Source organism: Syngnathus typhle, linkage group LG9, assembly GCF_033458585.1.
Source record: "Syngnathus typhle isolate RoL2023-S1 ecotype Sweden linkage group LG9, RoL_Styp_1.0, whole genome shotgun sequence".
Taxonomy (NCBI): Eukaryota; Metazoa; Chordata; class Actinopteri; order Syngnathiformes; family Syngnathidae; genus Syngnathus; species Syngnathus typhle.
This window is the reverse complement of record NC_083746.1, coordinates 4,136,120-4,163,502: the sequence shown is the minus strand read 5'-3', so window position 1 is coordinate 4,163,502 and position 27,383 is coordinate 4,136,120. Positions and strand designations below refer to the sequence as shown.

General features: G+C 40.2%; 1 protein-coding gene across 3 annotated transcripts in view; it reads left to right on the top strand.

The window, feature by feature from the left end:
• fgf14 (fibroblast growth factor 14) overlaps nt 1-27,304 on the top strand; it is a 61,708-nt gene extending 34,404 nt beyond the window's left edge. For 2 of the 3 annotated variants that reach the window (XM_061287024.1, XM_061287026.1), the window contains exons 2-5: nt 11,254-11,364; nt 13,920-14,023; nt 22,689-22,887; nt 23,973-27,304. In XM_061287024.1, the coding sequence (XP_061143008.1) occupies nt 11,254-11,364; nt 13,920-14,023; nt 22,689-22,887; nt 23,973-24,115 (557 nt within the window). In that variant the 3' untranslated portion in view covers nt 24,116-27,304. Of the gene's footprint in view, nt 1-6,077; nt 6,691-11,253; nt 11,365-13,919; nt 14,024-22,688; nt 22,888-23,972 lie in introns of those variants that run through there. The other variant, XM_061287025.1, reaches the window with a different exon arrangement.
• Nucleotides 27,305-27,383: the final 79 nt, after the last annotated feature.

The window sequence follows — 27,383 nt, the reverse complement described above, 5'->3', positions numbered from 1 at the left end:
GGAGCAGCCTCGGTTAATGGCGCCCGGGGTCATAATGCTAGCCTTTACAGACGTCATTAGTGTTTGACTCTCCATTTGCAATGGGCTGCCTGTTGCCTCACATGTAATAGCACTCCATTTCTCCCATAGAAACATTTAATGTGTTTTATGGGGATCACAACGTTCTTTCTTTATTGTATTCTCAGATGTTTAGTCGATATGACCGCATTGTTTTACGTTTGTCATTATTCCGCTCATCTTGGGCTTGTGATACATTTTAAAAATGTTTATTGTTAATTGTCATTGAGGTGTGAAGCTTGACTGAACCAAATTCAACACAAGCCTTATTAGCTTTTATCACTTACTGCTGCATGGCCATCTGTGTTTATCTTTGCAATATGCAAATATAAATACTGTATAGAGTGCGTGTATGTGTGAGATGAAGTGATGCTTCCGTCTTGACGCTTGCGTTGCAGTCACACAGCTTATGCTGGCCTTATTTTCTGTATTTCAGATGGATTAACCGGTAACCCCCCCTCCTATCATGAAACACATGCAGCCATTGAATCATATTGATTTTTTTTCCCAAGCATTACTGGGCTAATATTTTGTTTCCATGCAAATCCCACATACTCCATGCAGTTGTCACTTCCAACAAATTGATATTCTCCCACGTAGCTGCGGGCATTCCCAAAGGAATGCCAAAGCGCTGACAAAGCTCGCCGCTCCTCCTTTACTGCTGCATCCTTAAAAATTGGATGTCGACAGTATGGATATGTGATCAGAATGCGGATGAAATGCCATCTTGCTTGACTTACTCGTTATGTGCCACTCTGATGAAAGTAATTGATTCCATGGACTGGCTCATGAAAGCCCTCTTATGATACTCTTATGCAACAAATATCAGAATAAACAAATGTCAGGGAAGCTGATGTGCTGCAAAGCAAGTGTTACTTTTTTAATAGATGTAAATCTTATTCGGAAAGAAATCTCCTGGCTCTCTAGCACAATGTCCATGAGCAGTATATGACCTTTCCCGTCCAAAGTTATAGCAATCAGGTCATCGTGTTGTCATCACAGTTCAATCAGGATGCTCCCAGGGTAACCAAGCCACTTTGCCCCGAAAATTTTCCATTGGTTCCCTCCCTCGCAGGGACAGCCAATGTAAGTATTAACAAGGTAATTCAAGCGGCAAGTGGGCTATTTTTGAGTGGCACTTGCTGTATTTCATTAGAGTCCCTGTTGGAGGTCTCCACGCTGCAAGCTATGCTTTAATCTTATGCTGGTGGGGAGGGGAGGGGTTGGGCAGTGCTCTCGAGAGTGAGACAAATTGTAATGTGGTTCAAGATGATCTCCCAAGGCACAAGTGAATGGCTGGCAGCCATTATGGGATGTACATTTCAATGATTTTATGACACATCGTCACAAGATGATGAGCCGGCGAGTTAAAGGTTTGCGGTCGGGGTCACCATGCCCGCTGTCCACTCTGGAACGTTCTCTGGAGAATGTACAGTGAATTATAGGCGGACACCATTGGCTCCTCAGCGTGTTCTATAAAACTGTTAACCTGAGCATCATTTAAGCATTATGTAAAATGTATTATGCAAATTTGAATGTGACACTCAAGTGCCTTCAATAGTAGTCATCCCCGCCGTTGTCACTTTTTGCCACCTTCTAGGAAAAAACATTTGTATTGAGATTTTATGACTGAATGACACACAGAGACAATTGGAATAGGTTAATAGTAAATACAAAGAACTCACTTGAACAATAAGAATAATCTTGCACATCTAGTTACCCTAATTGTGATTTACACACAATTCCCTCGCTTAACACCCGCTATTGAGGCGGCGCCTTTTGTAATATGTGTCACAAAATAATCGAAATAAAAACATCTGAGTTAATCCGTCAAATGTACTCGTGTTGTGTACCTCAGGCATCTCTTGCCTGTATTGCGCGGTGATAAAAGAACGCAGCCTGGAGGCTGAGCGGCGAGAATCATCAGTCTGCTTGTTTATCCGACTTGTGTCGGCTGACATTTTATTGTGGCGTCGCTGCAGGACATTGAACTGGCGATAATGTCATTTCCTTAAAGCAGATTGGGTTAGAACATTTGGTCCTGATGAGCTGAGCTTCCACCCGATTTTATTGCATCTACGTGTTTTTACATACTGGTCCTATAGAGTTTGTAAACAATCTTTTAGCTGGAAGTAATAAGCATGTTTGCTTGAAAACGACAGTTAGCATATGAGTACGTAGGAACGGACATGAAAAACTCAATCTGCATGATCGTAAATGTTAAAATGAAACAATTTGAGCTCGCTGTTCATCCAGCCGGAGCAGCGTTGTTCGCATTGCCAGTCATCCATGTGCCTCAATTATGGGACAAATAAATGAGACAACCACCTGAGGTGGAATATGTAAAAGTTGGATTCGGACTACTGGACTTCCAGCAATGAGGCCGACCCTTCAGCCGAGTGTAACACTGACTTGACCTGTTAACGGCAGCTATAATTGCACAGTTTTAAGATTCCTTACCTTCCTTGATTTGACATACCCAAAGGTGTGTTAATAACTGGTCATAAATTTTAACCAAAGTGTCCAAATATTTCATGTGACGAAACAAAGTCAGTTGAGACGGCACGTATTTAGTGTAGTTGGTAAGCAAATGAACGCAAAGCGCTCCAGGCCTGTCAAATTATCTGTAATCATGTTAACTCCGAGTAGAAGCAGTATAAATGCTGCCATTGAGGATCGAGAGGGGCGGCTTTCGGCTAATGTGAGCTTTGGAATGGGACAGACATGGACGCTCGGACATTTACATACAGGAGGAGGAAAAATGTAGGTATGTGATTGATTGTGGTCCTTTTTTTTTTTTTTTAGGTGGCACTTGAATGCAAAATTTTTCTTTTCTATGTGCTGGAACATGCAGAATTAGTAACTAATATTTTATATTGAATTTGATAACAATGCCGCTTGCATGTTTGTTTTTCTGTCTGCTTTTTAATGTTGCCATTGTTTTGATTATATAATACCATCAAAGTTAGCTTTAAATGCATCCGATAACAAAACAGTAGGTTTATTGTTTGTCAAAATTGCAAACTGCTACTGACTAAAATATGTTGGGGTGTAGTTAATCATTTGGGGGCCTGAGGCAAACTCAATAATTAGGCCCTCCACCTTTGTGACCCACAAAGATGATTAATATTTATTATTATTATTACAGACAAAAGTAAATTTGGGAAAGTTTTACAATATAGAAAGCCTTTAAGATGCATCTTGAGGATTATTCCTTTAACATGAATTGTTGCAATGCTTCTACTGTATTAAAAAAAATCACTCTTCTTGTTTGTCACATATCCACTCAGCTGACATTGACAGCAGGGCTTCTGCAACTAGCAAGAGCATCGCTTACACACATTGTGTGTCACAGTGCACATGGTTGAATCTTTGAACGATTTGTTTTGTTTTGGGTAGAATTCAAAAGCTGTAGTCATTTGTGCCTCTCAGGTTGATGAAAGAATTAGCAATTAGAATTAGGGTCAGTCAGGTGCTCTAGGCTGTCAAATTGTTCAGAGGGATTAACGGAGCAAGAACAAGTCGGATATTTTCGCGTTGCTAGGCGTTCTTTGTGAAATTTGGGTGGATATTTTTACCCTGTGGCGTGGTTCAGTAGAAAGAAATTCTTATGTTTGTTCAGAGCCACATTGCAGTCAGGGTTTTCCTCAAAGCTTGTTTTGAAAGTAAAACCATAAAAGTGTATGAATGCCTCATAATAATATTGCAACTATATACACAAACACCAAATAATTGATAACCTGGAAATTAGAACTTAAGAAAAACACTTCAATGGTTGTTCAATTTATATTGAAAGAGGCTGAGTAACAAGAATTACTTGCAACATCTCAACCTCATAAAAAGTGAATGCAATTTTCAACTTAGCAGTGAATGATTAACTTTTTTTTTAACATGATTAACTTTATGCAATGTGGCTAACCCACAGGCCTCAGGTTTTGACAGCTACATTTCAAGGTGTTCATGCTCATTCCCTTCATTCTTCAATTGCTGTGCTCTCTCTCCTATGGGTGAAAAACTGAGGTGAAATATCATGTCTGTCAAGCCCTGTCAGGCTTGAGCTTGGTTGCTCCGCTTCTGTCCCGGTATGATTAGATGAATAGATTGTGCACGCAGTGTCTCTGTCGCGGTCTGACAGTGTCCGCTGCTGGCTGGAGCCTTTTACTGCATCCTCCAATTGGTGCAGCATCAAAATCACTGCACGTGTTCAGTGAAGTGGTGTTCACTGCTCACACGTGAATATAGCTGTCTATACTATAAGCCTGCTTGTGTGAATTTTAATTTCCTTATCAGCATGTTGAACTTGATGCATTTTTTTTCCAAAATCCCATCTATCCTATAGATTACTACAATGTATTCCCTAATGAGAATGGATGAGTCTAAATGAATGAACAGCTGGATTCAACAGGTGCATGTGGAGACCCCCAGGGACAACCCGCTTCCACCTTCCTCCGCCTTTGTAGCCTAGAGCTTTTAATTACAGACACAAACAGCAGATGGCTCTCTCGAGTTTTAATATGGATGCCTGTGATTTGCTGCCGTGCTGGTATTTCCCCTGCCAGTGTGTGACTATATATATATATATATATAATATAATATATAATTATATAATAATATAATATATATATATATATATAAATACATATATATATATAAAAAATATATATAAAATAAGGATGTGTTATGTTTATGAATGAAATAGCCGACACAATGTCCTTCAGCACTCACATTCGCGGAATTGCAATTTGTCTGTCTGCATCTGGGATCAATACACACAAAAAAACATTTGACTGCCTGCGTCTCGAAGTAGACCTGCTTTTTTCTGTCTGAAAATTAGCTGCAGTTTTTTTTTTTTTCAAGTTAACAGAAGTGCAAACGGATGAGACAGAAATGCCCAGTCCGGTGGGTGTAGTGCATCTACGAAATTCACAAACCATTGCCCCTGCAGGAAAATGACAATCCACCTACCATGCGCAGACGACTTTATCACTAAACCAGCAAGTGCGCAGATGAGCGTAGCACAAACATGCTAGATTTGCGCTGGTTACGCTTGTTTTTACACCAAAATAGGGCTTTTAGTGTCATTTCTGTGGGTATGTCGCTGTCCGTGGTGCTGAAAACACCGTTGGCTTTTTGTATGGTCTGACTGAAAGCTGTACGGACTGTTTTTTTTTTTTAAGGATGAATCACTGAATTCGATTACAATTTTTCATGAGAAATAATCGATTTTAATCGCAATGTGTAATATTAATCATATTTTTATATAAAATATTTACAATCCAAACTGTTTTGGTGACATTCAAGAGCCAAAATTACAGCATTTAATACTAAATGTTTTCAAATCAATACTATTAGTCAGTCCACACCAGTTTGTTATGATTAAGCTCGTTTTGGGGGCGATACGTATTTTTCCAACTGTATATGAGCTAGTTGAATCTCGCCACTATTACAGAGCGCACCAATTAGTCAGAGGCTCTGTCTTGTTCATCTGAAGTTGCAACTCCACCACTATAATATATCCCCTTCTGTTCAAGCATTTCCTAACGAGAGGGGAGGGGGAAGTGCGCGGGGAGGGGGGGGGGGGGGGACTTGTTGATTGCCCTAGTCTACGTAACGACTTCCGGTATATCCTAAGAAGCGCTCTTCCATTTAAAGTCCAGGGTTATATTAATTTCGGTTTTTGCGCACACATTTGTAGCCTGTCACGCTGTGTACACGTCGTCAGTACTGCTTTGGCCTCAGCTTGTGTGGTCCTATTATTTCTTCTTGTCGTTTTTCTTTTTTATTGCACCGGTGGTTCTGTCGCATCTGGACTTTCCTTGAACGTCTGGGAAAAAAACAATCGCATTGCCGTAAAAGGTTGCCCAACAGGACGTATTGCTCCGGAACAAACTTTCAATCCGCGTCGATGCTCTTTGTGTGCACATGCACGAGCGTCACTTAAACAGCGGCGTGAACGCGCACAATCGGCTGACAGTGGGAGGAGGAGAGAGGACAAGCCCGGCTGGTGAAAAGGAGGGAAAAAAAGAGTGCATTTGCTTCTCAGCACGCTGCAAGACGCAACTGGACCTTTTCTTATTTTTGTTTTTAGTATTTAAAAAAATGTGAATATAAGTATTGCATTGGATACGTCTTTTAAGGGAGCGCGTGTTCTCCAAGACTGTTTCCCCCCTCCTTCTTCATTCATGCGGAATTACGCACGATTTCCTGGATGATCATCAACACAGTTCAATTTTTATCATGAGGTGTTTGGACAGCAAAGAGACTTTTTATTCTTCTTAATAAATAATAAAGTGAAATTTCACACTATACTGGACCCGAGCGGACTGCTCACGCCGCCACCATGCCGGGACCCTGACCCGGTGGCCGGGGAGGGGAGCCGTTTCGTGCCCACACCGCCGGTCCCGGTGCGCCTCCCGGCCAAAGGCTGATCTTGGCCAGCCATGGCCGCTGCCATCGCGAGCGGGCTAATCCGTCAGAAGAGGCAGGCGCGGGAGCAGCATTTGGACCGGCCCGCCACCAACCGGCGTCGGAAAAGCCCCAACAAGAACAAGGGGCTGTGCAACGGCAACCTGGTGGACATCTTCTCTAAAGTGCGCATCTTTGGCCTCAGGAAACGCAGGCTACGGAGACAAGGTGCAAGTTTGGCCACGCAGCCACTGGTTGATTGCCACTCCCTTTCCAAGCTACACATGATCACGTCGATGCGTTTGGCGCGTGCGTAAAAGGTGATAAAACACTGAGCACGTTTGCCGCATGTGAAGAGCTGTCATGTCCTGCATGGTCCACGGTATGGATGGGGAAAAGGGAATGCAGAGTAACTATAGATACACGATTATTGCAATATTTTCATAGTAATGTCACAATAATGTGATGCGCTATAGAGTATATTAAACATGCATAGCAGTAAAATCACAATGTCTAACTAATGAAGTAAAACTGTGCTCTGACCAAGTGAATTGGTCTAATTAACTTGGGGAAGGTGTTAAGTTAGAAATAACAATAATAATAAACTAAGCAAAAGTTACATTATACCTTCAGATATGTAAATCTTTACTGTTGTATTGTATAAGCATATCAATGTCTGATTTGGAAGCTCAGTGAGAAGCAGTATTGTTACAATATCTTAAAAAAAAAAAGGACTTGGTTAGTGTTAATATTGCTGTAATGCAAAGTGCAATAAATCTAATTCATAAAGATATAATATAGTTTTACATATTCTGGTGTCGGCCATGTTTGAGGAAGTATCGCCATATTTGTGAATGTTATTGGGTCCTTGCACAAACATTTAACCTGGAAAAATAATTGTATACGGCTCCAGGGGGGAAATTGTCAAAAGATGTGTTTAGGACAGCTCAACCAGTCTGAATATTTTTTTATTCTGATAAACATAGTTAACTTTCACCAGATATGGACCCTGTTGGTCCGGGCATGCATTGTTTTACCGACTTACGCATTTCAAGGACCATTTTGCCGTTGACGTTGCAATGTTCAGTGCCCTCTTGTTGGAATGGTGGAAGCTTGGGATCAGATGTTGCCCTTACAGGCCCCATGTGGATTGAAATGTGTTTATATGCGTCGATGTGCTTTGCACGTGTGTGTGATGTCAAATAGGGAACCCATCTGGAGACGGGTCAGGGTGTTTCAAAATGGCAGATGCGGATTGGTGTCGTCCTCTGTAACCTCGGTGCAAAAGCCTCACCCATCTCGATTAGTGTGTTTGTGTTTGTGCATGTACAGATGATAAAATAGTTTTCAATCTCTACTTGCTGTTCATAGACTAGATTACATTAACTGTTATGGCATCTGTAGGAGATTTTCAACCCATTTAGGTTGTGTTAAGTGAAAAAATATATTTGCCAGAGGATATTCAAAGCACAAAACACATTTTGTCTTGAGTGGCAAGTTATGCGGAAATTAATTGAAAAGGTTTCTTCCCACATTTAGCTTAGCATAAACAAATACAATTCCTTCATACATTTCCTGAGACTGCTTAGTCAAGTCTTATTTGTATGTTTTTGAAAAAAGTAAATAGAAGTTAAAAAAAAGAAGTAATTTCTCTATTAAATTGGTAATTGAAAGTTTAAAAATAATTTTCCCACATTTTACGGCAAGTGTGTCTTACTGGATTATCACCTATTCACAAAATTGGTAAAGAATGGCATGCCTAATTTTAGGCCCCCCCCCCAAAAAAAACCCTACAAAACCTCGTGCATATTGTGTACATTATAATTCTCAGTCGCCCACCACTTGAGTAATCACCTTGGTTGACATTTATACATATTTTTTAAGCACATCTATTTTTGATAGTGTCCACAAGGCTAACAATCACACAAATGTTTAGGATTAGCCTCCTGTAAATCCGATTACACTCAATCTGGCTCAATTAAAACTGTAGATTATTAGATTATGAAAAATATATGGGAGTATTAGATTATCTTTTGTAGTGTAAACTTCCTTACTGGTTAAACGAGCAGTAGATCCAAATCTTATTCACACCCAGTATAAATCATCACAAGGACCTTTAAGAATTCTAAACATTGTACTGGTTATCTGAAACACTTTGTCTGAGCTGAGGTCAGTGGTTACGTCATCCTTAACATTAGAGAAAAGGCTGGATTCGGACAGCAATCTGACCCAAGGGATCTGTGGTAGCAGAGGTCAAATCTAAGATCAATAAACAGCTATTGTCCACAATTTAGTAGTTATTGGTGGACTTCATCAAATGTGAGAAAATTGTTCTCTCGAAATAAAAACCCTTGTCATTGGGACATGTGGGTCTCTTCTGGTACGGGTGGGGGCACAACTATGCAAGACCTTCTCAATGCATTTGATATTGTTTTAAGGCAGTGTCCTAAATTGTTCGAGTTCACTCTCTTCTGACTTCACAACCTCAGCAATGTGCACATATAATCGAGCCACTTTGTTCCGGTGTCCACTTGGGGAAGCTGACAGTTTTGGTGACATAACATTGATCCTAAGGTGCCGAGCCGTAGCATAAGGCTTGGAGCAATGTACAAGCAATACTGTCTCTTCTATATATTTTTCTCATGCTTCTTTTTGGGTAAGGACAAATAATCACATGCGATATAGAATATGGTTTAATCTGAAATTGGAAAATAAATTGCTCGACCTTATAAAAAGACTACAGATGGAAATATGTGATTTAAAATGGCTTACCTTGCGTGCCATGGGTCACTATTTCCAAAATGGTTGTGTAGCCACGGCGGATTTCTGATGGGAATTGTCAATAGTGGGCAGAAGCTACATTGCATTGGCATGTCCTGGAAAGTTGCTTGAGGGATTTTTAATTGTTTTCTTTATAGGGGACCTAGTATTCAGTCCACAGACCACAAGAGGTCCCCATGAGGGATGGTAGAAACAGACGTGTCCCCAAACACAAATACACACAGATGAACTGATCCGGCACACTACCTACGATTACACATTATTTAATGGTAGCATTTAAAATTATTTTTCTAAATTACACATAAATTAAAGAATATTTTGACTTTTTGTTGATGTTGAATATTGAGTATTTTATTTGTCTTTTATTAAATTTTAAATGTTTTTTTTTTGGTATTGCAATTTCTACTTTATTTTTACTTTGAGATTTTTTCGTATTGTATTTTTTTTAATTTTTGTGTGTTTCCTTGCATGTATTAATGAAACACATTTATCATAATAGGTAGGATATTTGGTTGTTAATTTGTTGTCTTTTTGTACATCTATTGTGTTTTGTAGTCTTCTGTTCAGGTGTGCTGGAATATTTCACTATCAGAACTTTGCCAGGATGTAGTGTGGTCAAGGTCACGGTGTCCTTGGATGCTAAAAAATAAATAAATTGGAAGATACATCCTGATTGATTAACAAACCGAGACAATATTTCAGTAGAATGTTCATCATTTTTCAGTCTTTAATACAACACTTATTTATGTATCTAATATATCAGAGGTGGTGATGAAAGAGTGACTCATCATTTTTTTTTCTTATGATAATCTGTGTATTTGGACTGTCGCCATGGGAACGGTTCTGATCCATCTCAGGGTGCGACAGGTTGCTTGCATCAGGCGTGTGGGCACCAGCTAGTAGCAGAAGGCTGCAAAAGGAGCTTGCTGACGTTCTCTATCGTCTCATTTCTAAGATGGGTGCTTGTGATGTGACTGTTGCTGCTGCAGACCTTGATCAGCTATTTTTTTTTTTTTCATGTCTGCAAGATAGATGTGCTACCAGCACAGTAAAAAAAGAAAATGAAGAGACATTGATTTTATTTCTCTTGTGATCTCTAAATTACATTATCTCCATATTTTTTTCTAATTTCTTTACCACACATAGTAAAATACATTAAATGTACAAATTTTTTTATGTTAATTTATAATTCATTCAAATCTGCATGAATACCAATGCATGCTGTTCATACAAGTCCACCTATGTCGGATTTTCACAACTTCACACTTGACTTCGAACCCCATGAGTGGTCTAATTATATGGCTTAATGTACTTTTCAAATTGTGTGTTTTGGCAAACATGGAAAAAGTGCACAGATTAACTGCGATGGGTATATTTCATTGTTGATATAAACCTCCAGTTTCCTTGACATTACATGTATTTGTGAATTCTACAATGTTGTGCTTGCTGAACGGCCAACACTCCCCCACTCGGCCGCCCACCTTATCTCCTTGCAAGGGAAATGTCTCCAGACTGTTTCAATGTCATCAGCCAACATATCAGCACCGGAAAGTGCCTTGGGCTGTACAATGACAGCAGGGGAAAATAGCATTCTTGTGTCCTCTGTGGCCATGTTTTTTTTACCTCAGACACACGTGCACACACACGCACACTAGAACATGGTGGTAGGGTTACGCTCCTGTGAAGTTCACCTCCTATGAGACTTTGTTGGCTGTCTATGCAATAAGAGTAATGTTGATCCTGTATGACCCACCAGCTGTATGCACACGTGAAGGCACAAAAATATCCATACTTGTAGTTCCCAGCATTATCTTCAATATCTTTGAGTTTTATTAAATGTATTTCTTTACCCAGCCTTGGGACCAATTTCAATAAGGACGGTGTACAAAAAGCTGCTATTGGAGGAGATGTTGGGTTCACTATGACAATCAGGCGATCGATCCCAGAATCTAAATTTCTCGTACATTTAGTTTGACCTAATCTTTGACTTTTTTCCCCCCCTCCCTGCAGATCCCCAGCTCAAGGGTATTGTGACCAGGTTATATTGCAGACAGGGCTACTACTTGCAAATGAATCCCGATGGCTCTCTTGATGGCACCAAGGATGACAGCAGTAATTCCTGTGAGTAGTTGGTTCATTCTCAAGCTTTCTTGCTTGATGTTCTTATATGGAGAAAAAGCTGTCATTTACTCTCCCTGGTTTCTGGGAGTGGTGATTTTATACATCACATCGGAAACATAAATCATTGATGTTTTATTACGCAATGTAAGTTCAATATTTATTTCCAACATAATTTCTTAGATTCGCTTAATCATGTTACTCGAATTCAAGCAATCGATGCTGATGGCTGTCTTGGTCCTCTGTCTGCGTAGTTGTTCCCCAAGTAGTGTGTTCTTTTGTGAGGAACTCTGTTCTGGACCTGCACCTTATTTTAAGGGACTTGAGGTAACCTCTGTTCAGCACAAGATTATTATAGTTAAAAAAAATATAGAATTTGGGGTTAGGTTTAATAAAAGTACTAGTGCTTATGAAACTCAAACTAACTAAATGCAGATTTGACGTTTGTAAGATTTACAAAATTTAAATAAAGTTCATAAATAAAGTAAAGTTAAATAAAGTTCATTTGTATTCATTTCCATATTATTGAAGGGCAATCGGGATCGTAGTTTACGTTATTACACAATGCATAGGAACCTTTTATGCTTGCACCCAACTAATGCTTCATATATTAAGAAAATAATACTAAAGAACAAAATCTGCTGCAAAAACTAATTAAAAACAATACAAAAAAAACTCACTACTTTCAAAAATCTCAAACCATTATAACTGCTCATGATTTTGCACTTTGTTAACAAAATTCTCTTGACTAGGCAAAATTTATCATCATCACTACCCTACAGCCCAATTAAAATTATTATTAAAAAAATATGCCAGTCATGCCCATTTGGCTGTTTTAATATTGACCTGACAACATTTTCCTTGACAGTTTTTGTGGAGAACAATGGTTTGAGAATTGAAATTCAATGTTTGTCATCGATCTGCCGCGCAGACATTGAATGAGCTGATTGTGCAAGAACAGGAATTCATAAAAACATCTTTGCATAGAATCTTGTTGGCAGGCACCTCAAAAATTAGTTTGATGCAAGCCAGGCCTACTTGGCTGTTAAAATGACAAAGATGTGTCAGGAACAGGAACAGAAAGCCAGACGGACATGAGTTGCCACATGTTGCCAAGCAGAATTCACAAATATGAATACCCCAGTGAAAATAATTATATGCCAGTTAAAATCAATATAAAAATCTACTGATTACATGAATTCCTGGGGTACTTGTTGCTATGCAGATTTTATGCAGCCTAATCATCACTTCCCAAATTAATAAGAAATTATGTTAGGCCAGTCATGCTGTTTATGCTGGCTAAAGAGTAGGCAGTTTGAAAAGCAAACTAGGTGTCATTGTCTAGAAAACAGCACGCTAATGACACTTGGAGAATTTAAATAATCAACTCCAAGTGCAACCTCTATTAACTTTTATTCACTGCGCGATTTTTCATAGAATCGGATTTCACTCCGTTGTAAATTGTACTGGAAAGGGTAAATCTATTCAACCGTGAGCACATGAATTGAATTTAAATAAATTAACCAAGTGGAGAAATTATAATATATTTAACGTCATTAGCATTTGTAACCTTGATTTATGCTTATGGGTCACAAATGCTGAAACCTCCGAGACGGATGGTTGCCCGGGCAACAGACTGATGCGGGAAAGGGGGTGTGGGTGTTGAGGGTGGGGGGTATTAATAGCTGATGTTGGCACTGTAGCTTTAGGTTAGGTGCTTCTTTTGACTGCTAGCTGCTAACAAGTGACACTTCACATTAGCATGCAGCCAGATGCGATTTGGCACATGTCACTTCACATAGGTTAAAAAGTCTCAATGGACAGTGACGATGCAGGATATTTTCATATTAATAGAATTATGTATTAAATCTCAAGTTCGTCCATGTGCAGAAACATTGAATTATACCTTCAAACATTTAAAAGGAAAAATTGCCAGAAAATTAAGGATAGTAATTATTGAATTCAATTCATTGGAACTGACATGATTCATATTAGGGTATTAAGTTATAATTTCACTTTTAAAATAATTTAAAAATATTAAATAATTCTTTCCAAAATATTTTACCCACTGTTAATGTCGAAAGTATAAAAATAAAAACACTGCAAAGGTGAGTCACAAATGCAGAATTTATTTGCATGTGCTGATTTAAAAAAAAAAACAAAAAAAAAAAAAACAAGGAAGCAAGTTAGCAACCAAATGCATGGATAATTTGCAAAAACCTCATTGACGAAATTATATTTTCATTTACTTGGTTACTATTTTGCCCTTTTTTAAATGTCCCGTACTATCACATTGAATGTTCTCTTATGTTACACCATAACAAGCAGTGGCCATTAACGGGCAACCACATGTCTTCAATTACAGCAACTACAGGCCTATTATATCAACCATGCATCCATGATGGGCCCCAGATACACCAGCAACCATTAAATTAGCAAACTCGCAGGAAGTTCTGTGCAGTTCGAAGCTATGTTAGCTTAGCATCCAGATCCCATCTGAAAGATGCAGTTATTGAGGACTAGCTGTGTATTCTTCATTGATATTTTATATATTTCAGCTTTGTTCAATCTCATTCCCGTGGGCCTCCGAGTCGTCGCCATCCAGTCTGTGAAGACGGGCTTGTACATCGCCATGAACGGGGAGGGTCATCTCTACACATCAGTAAGTAAAAACAATTCTGTATATGTCCCATTGTCAAGAAATGTGCTAGCCTTCTGTTGGATATTTTGTCATAATTGGAATCATCTAAAAAAAAAAAAAAAAAATACTGTATTTTCCGCACTACAAGGCGCACCTAAAAACCTCCAATTTTCTCAAAAGCCTTATAATCAGGTGCGCCTTATATATGGACCACTACTAATATTGAGCCACTACAGCAGGTGTGGCCAAAGTCCAGCCCAGGGGTGAAATGTATATATCTTATATATGGACAAAGTTTTAAAATGGGCCATTCATTGAAGGTGCGCCTTATAATCCGGTGCGCCTTATAGTGCGGTAAATACGGTAAGTCAAAACACTCATGGAAAGCTCAGAATTGTATGCTATTCCTCGCGCTTGGCTACCAAAGCCCACGATGCAATGCAAAAACTGCACTGCATTGTGGAAGGTGGAGATTTGTGATTTAATTTGTTTTTGTTTGACCGACAAAAGCCCGCGGCTCTTACCATGCATTGTAATTTAGAACATTTCTAACCTGTTGCTGAACCCAAACCCTTAATTCATAAACATTGCTAAATATATTTCATTTTATATCATTATTATTGCTATGAAAATCTGATGTGCAAAAGAAAAAAAAAAGTAGGGCTAATTTGGAATCGGCGTAAAATATCGAAATTCGTTTACTTGTATTTCTGATATGTAAAAATTTCCCTCTGTATTACATAATTGTAAACTGCGTTTGAGATTCATGGATCTTTCAAGGGTAGCTCCAATCAGGTTCCCTGAACACGGGGGAGGAAGAAAAAGTCAATAATTTGCAAGAGAATAATTGCATTTGGGTGGAGGTTTGGGATTCCCATTAGGATAATGCGTGCTCAAATTGATCAGCTTGAATGCCCCCCAGAGATTTCCTTCCTTTTAAGAAAGAAGCCAACGTTACATTTTATTGTATTTTCTGCACTTGTGCATCAATCTTTCGATGAGTGAAAAATATTTTCTCGAAAGACTGTAGTGGTTTACTCACCTCCATGCTGGCAGTACGAGCGTGAATGGTTGTGTGTATATATAGTGATGAGCATAAACATTACAAAGAGAAAATGTATGTGCAGTTATTAAATGAAATATATCAAAATGTCCTTTTTTGTAATCTCCTCGAGAGTGATACGCGTCTAAAGGGTGCTTTAGATTGAAATTTAATGATGCTGAAGCCTGGCTCCAGTGAGTGCAAGGTCTCCTGTTGTTGAAGTTCAACACAGCCTCTTGTGATGTAGACGTTTGCGCTTGCTAACCTCCAGACACATTTGAAGTGCGAATCAGTGACGCCGGTGCGTTGTTTCCCTTATGTGTGGCCCCGCTGATCCATGCACCGCTTATTTCTGCTTGCTAATGGAGGTTGTGATCAAGCCGCCCACTCCACAGGCTCTTTTTCAGTGGGGGAAATGGCAGCCTTGCCAGATCCTCTTCATCCTCCTCCGTAAGAAAGGTACAAGCTCTCCTCCCATTATCACTCGGTGAGCATCAGACTGGCCCTTCTAATTCTGCCCATTAGTTGTATTTGTAAGTACACTTACATCTGAAGGTTATTTTATTGCAGCTTGGAGTGTGGTAAACATGTTTTGGAAAAAAATGTCGTACTCTTTGTGGTATCTCTAAATGTTTGACTTAAGTGTATATAGATTTAAGTTTATATGTACGTATGATTTGACTTGCTTGAATATTTGACAGTTACTTGGGACTTATTTGATGGCTGACTTGGGACTTACCTATGACTTGCAATTGTGACTTATGTCCTCCAAAAAAATCAACCACTAAGCCCTGGCAAGAAGTGGCTGGGGAGAGGGAAGTTTGTCTTTCTCTGCTGAAGCTCTCCGTCATAGAAGTGGTAAGAGATGGATGGATGGATGGATGGATGGATGGATGGATGGATGGATGGATGGATGAAGAAAATTGTCCATAGATTTAAACAGAAGTGTGAATGGTTACTTGTCTATACTTGATCCTGTGATTGGCTGGCTTCGAGTCCAACAGAGTTTGACGCCATAACTTCTGATCACAAATGACAAACATTTCAAAATAAATCAGACAGAAAAACCTCAAATTCGCAGAAACAAGCTCAGTTCTTTAAACCTCAGAAGGTCAAGTGTAGCAGGACTCACTCGCTCAGTTTTTCACGGGCAATGACGCACTTTCACAAGAAGTGAATTAAAAGAGCCTTTTCTAGGAAAGAGGTGACGAATATATTCAATGCTCCGTGGTTGTGCATCATATTCTTTTGTGTGAAAGGCCCACTGGGCACAGTGCTTCCGACCGGTATCAAAGCGGCCGAGCGGCCCGGCACAAAGGAAGCAGCTCGGAACAAAAGCGAAGTTCAATCACAGAACGCCTTTCTGGTCTGTATGAACTAATGGACGTTTGACTAATTTATCTTCCCTGCTTCTCTGGAACATTCCCTCTGAGATGCAATAAGAACCACGGTTTACTCCCAGGAGTTTCTAGGAGGATGTTAGTCTCTATACAAGTGATGTCCTCGTCTCTGCCAGGGGATCATTTGACTAAATCCCTTGAGGGCAAAATCAATCCATTCATTAAAGACTCCTGTTTTCGTGACGCACCACATGGCTCATGTTCTTTAGACAAGAAATGAGTTGTGTGGCAATCAACAGCCAAGTCGTGCGCTCTCTTTTGCCTCAAGTGCTTTATGACACATTGAATCAGCAATGCAATAACCGGAGCCATTCAGAATGGATATTTAGCTCTTAACATGTCAAAAACATCAAACTGATAATAGATCTGATTATCAAATATTTTCTGTGCACATGTTTTTTTCCAAGATCTGCCCAATCATCGAGAGATTTCAAAAAATGCTTGCAGCTTACATTACAATCACAAAAACACATTGCGCCAGATAATTTCCTTTGTTGTTCTCAGTCCAGTAAGCGGCTCGTTCATGTATCGCGTGGAAAAGTTATATTTCACGGTTGGCGCCTACATTCGCCCTGCCTCACTTGACCGGCGATGTGTCCGCAGGCTCGGCTTATCAGCATCGTGCACTTGCTCGTGATACTTTTTTTTTTCCTGAATGTCAAACTAACTCGTGGCATCGCTTTGAGCGACTGTATCCTACGTAAGAAGAAACCCGTAATCTGGACGGAGGGCACTGACTTAGCTTTATTGGGTTGTCAACTGTGTAAAATGAGAAGGCATCTACAGTACTATGAAAGCTTCTGGCACCAGAATATATTAGCACATCACAATCTGTCGATTGAAAACTATGAATCTTGACCTTATATCTTCCACAGTGGTGCCTTGACTTACACGTTGAAATTATTATTATTAGTATTATTTTTTTTACAAAGCTCGTAACTAAATTTTGTCCATTGAAATGAATTGGTGTCCTATTAATGCTTTACTTGGAAGTCAAGTTTGAATTAAAGATGTAAATATTTGATCATAAAACATGTTTTCATTGTTTGTGGCCACGCCACTGCAGAGATTGGAGAATTGAGATGACCTGAAATGTGTATAATTACACTTCATATCGCAATGAGCTTCCCTTTTCCCATTTGTAAAACAAAAGCAGCAATTGTAATTTCTATTTATCACACATCTGACTCTAGTTAAATTCTGTTGCTAACCAAAACAGCAGTACGTGCATAGGCAAAATCAGTCTCTTGAACTTGAGTCTTACCACATGTTGAGAGAGTTCCCTGGGCTCACATGGCGTTAGTGATTACCGTTATGGTAGATTTAGCGTTGTGCTGCATTTCTTTATGATGATGATGCAATGGTGATGTTGATAAACAAGAAGAAAACAATGGATGGGTAGGAAAAGCCCCTGGTCCGCATACACAGATTATAGACGGAAATTCTCATCTTCACACAAGTATCGCACCTCCTACCTAGACACCTCTAGTGTGAATGTGTGCGCGTGTGTGTATATGTGTGTATGGTGTCACTGACTAACAGATGGCTTTGCATGAACCTGTTTTCAGCGTTGTTGAATGCAAATGTGCACTCATGCAACATTGGAAGCCATTGAGTCCTGGCCACCAGTCCCTGATGTGTCTTACTTTTCAAAGTGGTAAAATAAATAATAGTGTCCACAGAACAGAGAAAAATCAGTAGAAAAGAGTCTTTTAGTAAATGTTCCAAATCTGAAATGCATTGAAATACGTTCACTAGAACATGTGAAAGGTGTGCAGACCTTAATCTTTTCTTATTCCTACAGTTTTCAGAAGTGTGCTGCTACAAGTCGTAATTACCAGCCTATCAGGGGGGAGTACCATGGGTGGTAGTGTTAGAATGGATGGATAGGTGGAGCGAAGGGTGCTCATTATATCCAAATTGTTGCCCTCTTCTACCTTTAATGCAGTGTCAGAAATAGTTAAGGCTGTGAGGGCTTGCGGGGGGGAGCAGCCTCATGCATTAATGAGTAACAAGGTCAGAGGTAGGCGTCAAAGCTGGTCAGCACCAAATATAGAGCTTTTCTCCTGATGAACTCCCTCCAGTGATCGGTTAAACCACTTTGCAGGGTTGTTTTAGCGGTCACTTAAAAAAATAAAAGTCCTCTGTGTTATCTTTGGAAGTTGTTTTGATTCTCAGCATACATCTAAGATTTGTCAACAATCTCTAGCTTCTTACTGCATTGGCTGATAAATATAATTAAATTTACGTGTGTATGTGTACAAACATCATTAGCATTCAGTTGCGCTGCTCCCCCCCCCCCCCCCCACCCCCGTCAATCAACATGCTTGGCGCTGTGGGTGACGGATCTCTCATACACACAAACACACTCACTCGGACAGACAGACGGTGAAGACGGCATTGAAGCAGAGAGAAAAAAAATATTTGACAGCTATAGTTGTACAGTAACGGAAGAATGTGTGGCATAAATAGAATTAGTTCCAGAGGTTAATGCCACTATGAAACATTCTGGATTCAAGCCAGCTGAGCTCCTAGCAACCCAGTTTGTCGTTTTTGTATGAAGAAAGTCGTAACACAATAAAACTCAGTCGAACTCTCAAAACTGTTCCACTCTTCTAACATCAACATGGCAAAAAAAATAAAACCATCAATACTATTGTTTACCGTGATAAAGTCTTGGAAAATACACCATTTAAAAAAAAAAATTAATTCAAACAATCAACATGCAATATTATTCTTACTCCGTCTCTGTCAGTTTTTCCAGTCTTGTCAGCTGGGCCTGCCAACTATTGATCTGTCAGCTGGAGCATACGCTGACTCTTCCTCGTCCATGGGGAAAATCTCAGGCCTTAGTTGGCGTATGTGTCAATGATGCTGCAGGCGGATACATTGAGACGGGATATTTAATCAGTGGAGTGTAGACCAAAGCTCATTGTTAAAAGCGGATTATAAAAACGGGTTGGCATAAGCCTTCCTTTGATATTAATCAAGAATTAAATGCCTAGATTTTTCTTTGATCAAATAGAATGTAAATGCATTTAGGAAAACTGGAAATCTGCTTGAAGGGAATGCAAATTCAGAGTTAGTTTAATTCACTAAAATAGACAAAAGCATATAATAATGACTTGATAACTATCATACCAAAAGATGAGAACGTTTTTTTTTTACCAAATCTGTACACCAAATTACAAAATCCATTTGTGTGATTAGTTTTTTTTTTTTCTCAAGAGAATTGAAATTGCATAGCGACGTGAGTTAGTAATTGTTAATGGGTTTGTTGTATCAAGTTATTTTACCAAATTGAATAAATTCAATTCAAAAGCTTTTCAAAATTACAAAAATAATCTGTATCATATCATTCATCCAATCTATAGAAAGAATTACGTATCTCTCCAAGTGTTAGTTTCGACTAGTAATTACAGTTTTCATCCAAAATTCCACTAAATACTGGCAATTATGTCTACAGGCTCCTAAGTGTCAGTTTTCCAAACTGCTGCAGACTGCTGCGACTTAACGCTGCTCTTGAGGCAACGAATGTGGCAATTTGTATTTGCACGGTGCTTGACATTCATGCAATTAGGCTGGAACATGGGTCATAAATAGCGAGCAGAGGTGGAAGTGTTTGCGTTATCAGTCGTAAATGGTGAGGCACCATTGAAGCCCGGCAGTAATCGACACCTGTGTCCATGGATCAAGGATTTCGCTATGGTTAAATGTTGATGTTTACATTCAAACATGGATGGATGGATGGATGGATGGATGGATGGATGGATGGATGGATGGATGGATGGATGGATGGAGTCCATTTGTAGTCAGATTCATTATGTTACAGAATCTGCATGTATCCATCCTCACTGCTCCGTACGTGAGTTGTTTTGATTTACCACGGCTCAAAGCTTTCAGTGGCTTTGCGTTGTTTTGCCGTCTCGTTCATGCTGTTCTCAGCCACTTGGATCAAAGTGTGTGTGTGTGTGTGTGTGTGTGTGTGTGTGTGTGTGTGTGTGTGTGAAGGATGGGGACTCTTTTACAGTGATAGAAAAGCTCTCCACTCGCCTGCTGATGTGTAATAGCTGTAGTTTTCTTCCCCCCCCCCACCACCACCACCATCCTTTCTTTTTCCCCATTTCCATGGCAGAATTGAAAGGAACATTTTATAAAAGTTCCTCCCCCAGGAGATGCAAATAATCAATAAGTGTGAGAGAGCTTTAGAAAAGCTGTAAAGCATGAAAATGTGAAGTGAGCCCCCTTCCCCATGCTGCGAGCGAGTCGACACAACAGCTTGTGCGAGTTGAATGTGAAGAAATGTATAACGTGCAATGTGTGCACCAGCAGGCTGGGACTTATTATGACATCTTTCATCTAATTGCATTGGTTTATTTATTTTATTTTATTTAACCGCAATCTAACCTTGACACTGTTAGACCAGCCCAAAAATGACTTAACACCACAGTGTATAAATAAGAGTACTACACCAAGACTGGAGACAGAACCTGGTTTGGCTGCACCGTGGCTGCACAGCCTGCTTGTTTTTGTGCTGTCTGTTTGAATCATTCAATCTTTATGCTGTGGCTATGCCACCTCATCTCTTCTGAAGGAAGGCCGAGTGTCGGGGGGGAATCCTCTTGTGTCCTCGCCCGATGCTGGTGCACTGAGGCAGAGTGCTGGCGCATGCTTTTGGGAGACACGCACTCAAGTGAAATGGCCTCTGCTCCACGGTCAGCTCCCAGGAACACCAAAAGGGACCGGGGGGTGGGTGGGGAATGCAGGAGTCTTTGTGATCCAACATTTTTAATTTAAGACTGTGAAGGATTAAAACAGGTACTTTGGACTATTGCCGGTTAGATGGGGTTGTTAAAAAATGTCTGTTCAGCTACTGTTTGATAGCATGATTCTATGAGTCTTCTACGTTACTTACGTCTGGCTCAATGTCAGTTGCTGTTCCAATTATTCCACAGGCCTAGAGCACTCACTTGCGGTTTAGTGTAAAACTAACATGTGGAATGATATAATAATGTGTTAATAATTTCACAGAAGTCGCTCCTGAGTACAAGTCGCACTCCTGGCCAAACTATGAAAAATACCGTGACTTATAGTCCAAAAAATACAGTACCGTAATTTTCGGACTATAAGTCGTGTTTTTTTTCATAGTTTGGGTGGGGGGGGGGGCGAGTTATACTCAGGAGCGACTTATATACATATATATGTTTTTCTTTTCACTTTTTTGGGCATTTTATGGCTGGTGCGACTTATACTCCGGTGCGACTTATAGTCCGAAAATTACGGTAGTTATAATTATTAACTCTAAAGCAAATCTTGGGAGAAGAGGATCTGATTTTCACTATTTTCCCAGTTCTGACCCATCACACAGAGTAATGATGACCTTTTCACAAATTCAGATAAAAACTGCCTCAATAGCAGCATTCGTGTTGATCTCTTCAGTGTCCTGACGAATGAATGAACTTTTACGCGATAATACAAGTAGTTTGCAAGCCAGCCGGACTGTGTGACTTTCACATAACAGATGTGCCCAAAGTGCCTTGATTAACGCACCGCGATGGGGCCCTTTATTTTTAGCCCGAGCAGGGGCGGACAACGTGGAAACGAGTTTATTACCCTTCTGCTTGGTGATGAATGGGTGACAGCGAAGAAGAGATGTGGCGCCTTTCGGATTCATTTGTCTTTGCCACGTCGAGGCGTGGAAGGAGGACGGAGGAGCCGCTTGGTTAGCTCTATCATCATTTGCGCAAGAGCCCATGAGGACGACGCTAACAAGTTGTTAAGAAGAAAGCAACTCTTTTGTGCGTTCAACTTGTGAGGAACATTAAGGATCACCCCCTCCAAAAATTATTCACTTTTAGTGAAAAATATCCATCCATTTTCTTTCATTCCTTTCCTCATTAAGTTTGTGAGCAAGCCGGAGCCTATCCCAGGTGATTTGGGCAAAATGAACACAGCGGAGTGGTCCCCGAACAATCTCAGTAGGAACGAGAGTCGCATTTCCCACGAATCTGATTTAATTAGCGTGACATACCGTACATCCCAAATGATGCACTGGCTCATCGTGGCAGTTAGAAAACCGTTTCACTATTACTGTTTTGCTTCACTCGACATTGTCTCATTGCATCTTTGACCTCAGTTGAAGGCAGAAATACAGTCGATCATCAATATTTCCCTGCATGGATGTCATGTTGACCTTTTGTTATTAACCAACAATTGAGTTTCATGTGTGTGTTTGACTTTGCAGGAGCTCTTCACAGCAGAGTGCAAATTCAAAGAGTCGGTGTTTGAGAACTACTACGTCATCTACTCATCCATGTTATACCGACAGCAGGAGTCGGGTCGGGCCTGGTTCCTTGGTCTCAATAAGGAGGGTCAAGCCATGAAGGGGAACCGAGTGAAGAAAACCAAACCAGCCGCTCATTTCCTGCCTAAGCCATTAGAAGGTACAATTTGGTTTGAAAGTCGCAACATTAGCTGCATCAACGATTCAATGGAAAGTATCTGCCATTTTCTTTTGAAAAATAGCACCTCATTAGAGCAAGGTTGAACTGTTCACAGAAACCCGCACATCCATTATCTGAAGCACTTTATGCTCACGAGGGTCACAAAACAAACACAAAAAAATATTTGTTTTATCCATATTTTGATGAGTTATTGCTCAACACAAGGAAATTTATATATATATATATTTTTTGGTGCCACAGATTTCATGTAAATATTGGACAGACTGCCATTGAAACAAATAGAAACAAATGTTCCGATTAGAAACTCAGCATGACGCTGAATGTTGTTCTGATAAGTGGGAGGCTTGCTCTCGTTCCTCTTCAACAAGCCAGTCCCATCAAGGTCATATTTGTTGTTTGAAAAATAGCAACCAACAACAGAGGCTTGCTTTTTAATGTCTGGTGCTTGGACTGTGTGTGCCAAAGCAGTTTTGGTGTCTTGATTTTTTTTCCTCATGACTGTAATTTTCAAACTATAAGCCACTACTTTTTGCACAAGCTTTGAACCTTGTGGCTCATGTATGAATTTTTCATGATTTTAATGATCTTTTAAGAGGATTTGTTTTGGTAATACAGGTAATAGAAATGAGGACATTTCATTTAAACCACCTGCGCCTTATACTATGGTGCAGTTTATATATGAACAAATAGATTTTAATTTTAGATGGTGCGACTTATATTCAGGTATATAGTCCAGACAGTACTTTTGCAAAATGAGGATGATTGCGAAGTTCAGATTCCAGTTGAGAATGTTATCTCTTCAAACATTTTGTTGTTATAATTTTTCCCAACTTAGGGACTTGGTATTTTATTTTACAAAATAACCAAGATGAGCACTTTGACAGAGGCACAGGCATATGCATCTGGTTAAAAAAAAATTCTGTTATCATATATGGCATTATGACTCGTGGTCTGGATTCCAGTTGCACAAAAAGGAATGTGACAACAATTTTCTCCTTTTTAATTTTAGTTGTGTTTGATTGACAAATGAACTAACGGTATGCAATCTCTCCACACGTCCCCAGTTGCAATGTACCGAGAGCCATCCCTGCACGACGTTGGAGAGACGGTGCCCAAAGTGGCGGTCCCGGCAAGTAAAAGCACAAGTGAGCCTGTGGTGATGAACGGAGGTAAACCTGTAAGCAAGCCCGACAAGCCCGCCACATAGCCACGCCCAACCTCACCCCCCTTGACTGTTTGCTGTGTGCCGGGGTGATGGCGGAAGGCCTTTTCCCCCTCGCTGGAGCGTCTTTCCTCGGTGGATCCGGGCGAACCTTTCCTCCGTTTCTTCTCCCGCTCCTCCAACTTTGTCTCTGCCTTGTCCTCACCCTTTATTCCAGCTGTCTGGTGGAGGGATTTTTAGGTTGAGTCTGGGGGAGGGTCCTGGGAGGGTGGTGGGGTATTTCCCCCCCCCCAGTACAGGAGGACAATAACTGACCTCTCTGATCCTGGAATGCCTTTAAAAATTCCTCTGCAACTGTGAGGTTGTGGTTTGTTTTACAGCCACTTTGCTTGCTGAGGGTTCATATAAAAAAAAAACTAAGGAAAAAAAAAACCACCTTGTTCCCTTCTTTGATGCCCTATTGCAGAGGAAGACCTATTTTCTATACCACGGTTCACCAGCTATGTTCTGGGATAGCGGCTGTATAGATAGAATAAATATGTGGACGACTGTCCTCTATTTTTTAATAAGTATATTCTCCTTCCTCTCTTCCCTTTTCTAGAACCAGTCACAAACTTTCCACTTTGGCCCCAGAAACACACGCAACCAACTACATACACGCATACAAAAATGATCGAATATTGCTTTTTTATTTACCTTCCAGCACCTGCAGTCAGTGATGGAGTGCTAGTTGCCACCACTGCAACAATCAGTGCGACGGGGCTCTCCATGAACACATTTGCAAAAAGGGATGTGGGTGGGGAAAGCGGCGTACGGGAATGCTGTCTACATATCACACAAGTCCCACCAAGCTTTAGTTCAGCGCTCCGCCTTCTCTGGTAAATCTATTTTTCTTGAAGTTTATTACCAAGCGCAGGCTGGAAGAATATCTCTCGGCCTTGTGGGCCTCCGGCTTCTTGAAGGTCTTAGGCTCGAGACTATTTGCCGAGATAAACTGTACGACATAGGCAGGCAGCCCTTCAGCGGCAGCATCCACAACACTTTCAACATTTACCGGCTGCATCTACCGATTAAAGCATGGGCAAGGTTGATCTTGTGTTCTGTCTCTCTCTTGCAACAACCTAATATATATTGTACCATTTTCATTGTATAATATAAAAGTATGGGGCGAAGGGGGGGTGGTATACTCAAAAGACGTTTTTAAACAAAGTAGGTTATTATTCAAGAGGAATCGTGTCCTAGCTCAGCATGCAGTACTGATCGTTCTGGCCTATCACGTGCCTGTTTTCAAACTCGATTTTACCGGCATACAAAAACCGGTTCCCAGTCCCTACTGGGCCAAAGGTGCCTCGCCCACCCAAACACCCACCCATCCATTTACAGGACACGTAGCATTGTTAGCATAGCGAGACTCACCCTGCTCACTCTGAAACGACCAAAGGCTCCCCCAACCCCACCCCAAACACCCACGAGGAAGATTCTGGGAAAAGTCCTCTTAACTCATCAACGCTTTCACTGTGATAGCTTTTGGTTTCTGAACCCTCCTGAGATCTTTGCGTGACCGCCGCCCTGCTCTCTCCTACTCCTTTGAAAAGTCTTAACTTGATGTCATTTTTGCAGGTTTGTCTACCCTCAATTAGTCACGTGCATGTATTTTCAGAGGTGTCGGGATATACATAGTGTAGGACTTGACATGGGCATGTTGCAGGCTACGGCACCCTCACAAGCTATTCTGCACTTTCACATTGTTACTCTCGTCATGACTGTTAGCAAATGATGACCAATCTTTGACATTTTGATTGGGCTTTTCCGACTCGGTTGAGAAATGTCACCTTTTTACATTTATCTTAATAAAATAGGACCGGCCGAGGACATTAGTTTTGATTTGTTAGTATGAATAGATGCAAGAGCTGGAAAACATTGTAAATGCATTTGTCTGTGTAAATTCTCCGTTATCCAGGTCGTGACAATCCACATATTTGAAGAGAAGGTAACTGGACTTTTAGAAGAATTTTAGTTGCCTCCTACAACACTTTAAAGACAACTAGACCTTTTTCTTGTTGAACTGGACTCCCGTTCAACTAGACAAAGTATCGGCTGTTCAACAACAACTTCTGTTCCCTTCTGCTTCTTCTAAATAAATTTCTCGATTGTTAACCTGGATCAATTGAAACGTTGACAAAGTCGAGTTGCTTTCTATTAAACTTTGAAAGCAAATTGACGCTTTGAATTCTATACAACTTTGAAACAATCAAAAGCAAGTCTAGTTCAATTCTACTAACACATCAAGACAGTCCAGTTGCCTTCTATTAGACTTGGAAAATAAATGACTTCTTCTTGGTTATTGTTCGGGACTTCTATTCAAAGTCCACCTCCCTTCAATTCAACTTCAATGGCAAGTCCATGGCAATTTTCAAATTTGTAAATGGCTCCCATGTTAAAATGTGTTTAGATTCACTTAGCCTCTTTCATTTCTGGCATATTTCTCATATGGGTTGTGTGTGATGTCAAAGTTCATTTTGTTCGGCGTACTGTACTTGCACGTTCTTGTTTATGATCATTTTGTCCCATTTTTTTGCATGGTGGAGAGAGGTGTCGACGAACTGCATGTAACGTAGGATATGTCTATCACCAACTGTTGGTATGTATCGCTACATTAAAAAAAAAAGAAAAAAACAAGACATATATGCAAAGGGTTTGTCGACACTGTACAGTTTGTTTGATGTACACGCATACAACACATTAAATATTTATGTGAGCGAGTGCTGTAATTTTACTATGTAATGTGCAATAGAGTGTGCAGTATATTTTTGGACCTGGGAGAGGTAGCAAATATAAAGGAGTATTAGGAACACACTGAAAAGAAAAAGATGAGAACATGACTTCTTTTCTCTCTAAATTTTACAACTTTATGCTCAGTGTCTTTCCTTTCAGTGTGACCTAATATTCATTAAAAAAAAAAAAAAAAAAACGGGAGAAAAAAATTCTGATTGGTCCCCTTTCTCAAGTGTGGCACTTTACGGACAAAAGGGTTAGAAAACACCGCTTAAATAATTATGTAATCACCCTGCCTCTTAGGAACCTGACCTAAGCCCCATTAAACTCATAAATGCTCCCCTGAATGGATGAGGATTCGCACCTGTTGAAGATACAAAAGGGGGACCAAATTTATATTTACTTCCATTTTCACTTCCAGTTCAAGGGCCACATGTCCCATTACTTTAGTGCATATAGCGCATGTACGTCCCTTCAATATCTCTCAAGTCAGTGAGAAATATCCACACCTGGAAGTCTGAGTCTTGTTCTTTTAGGG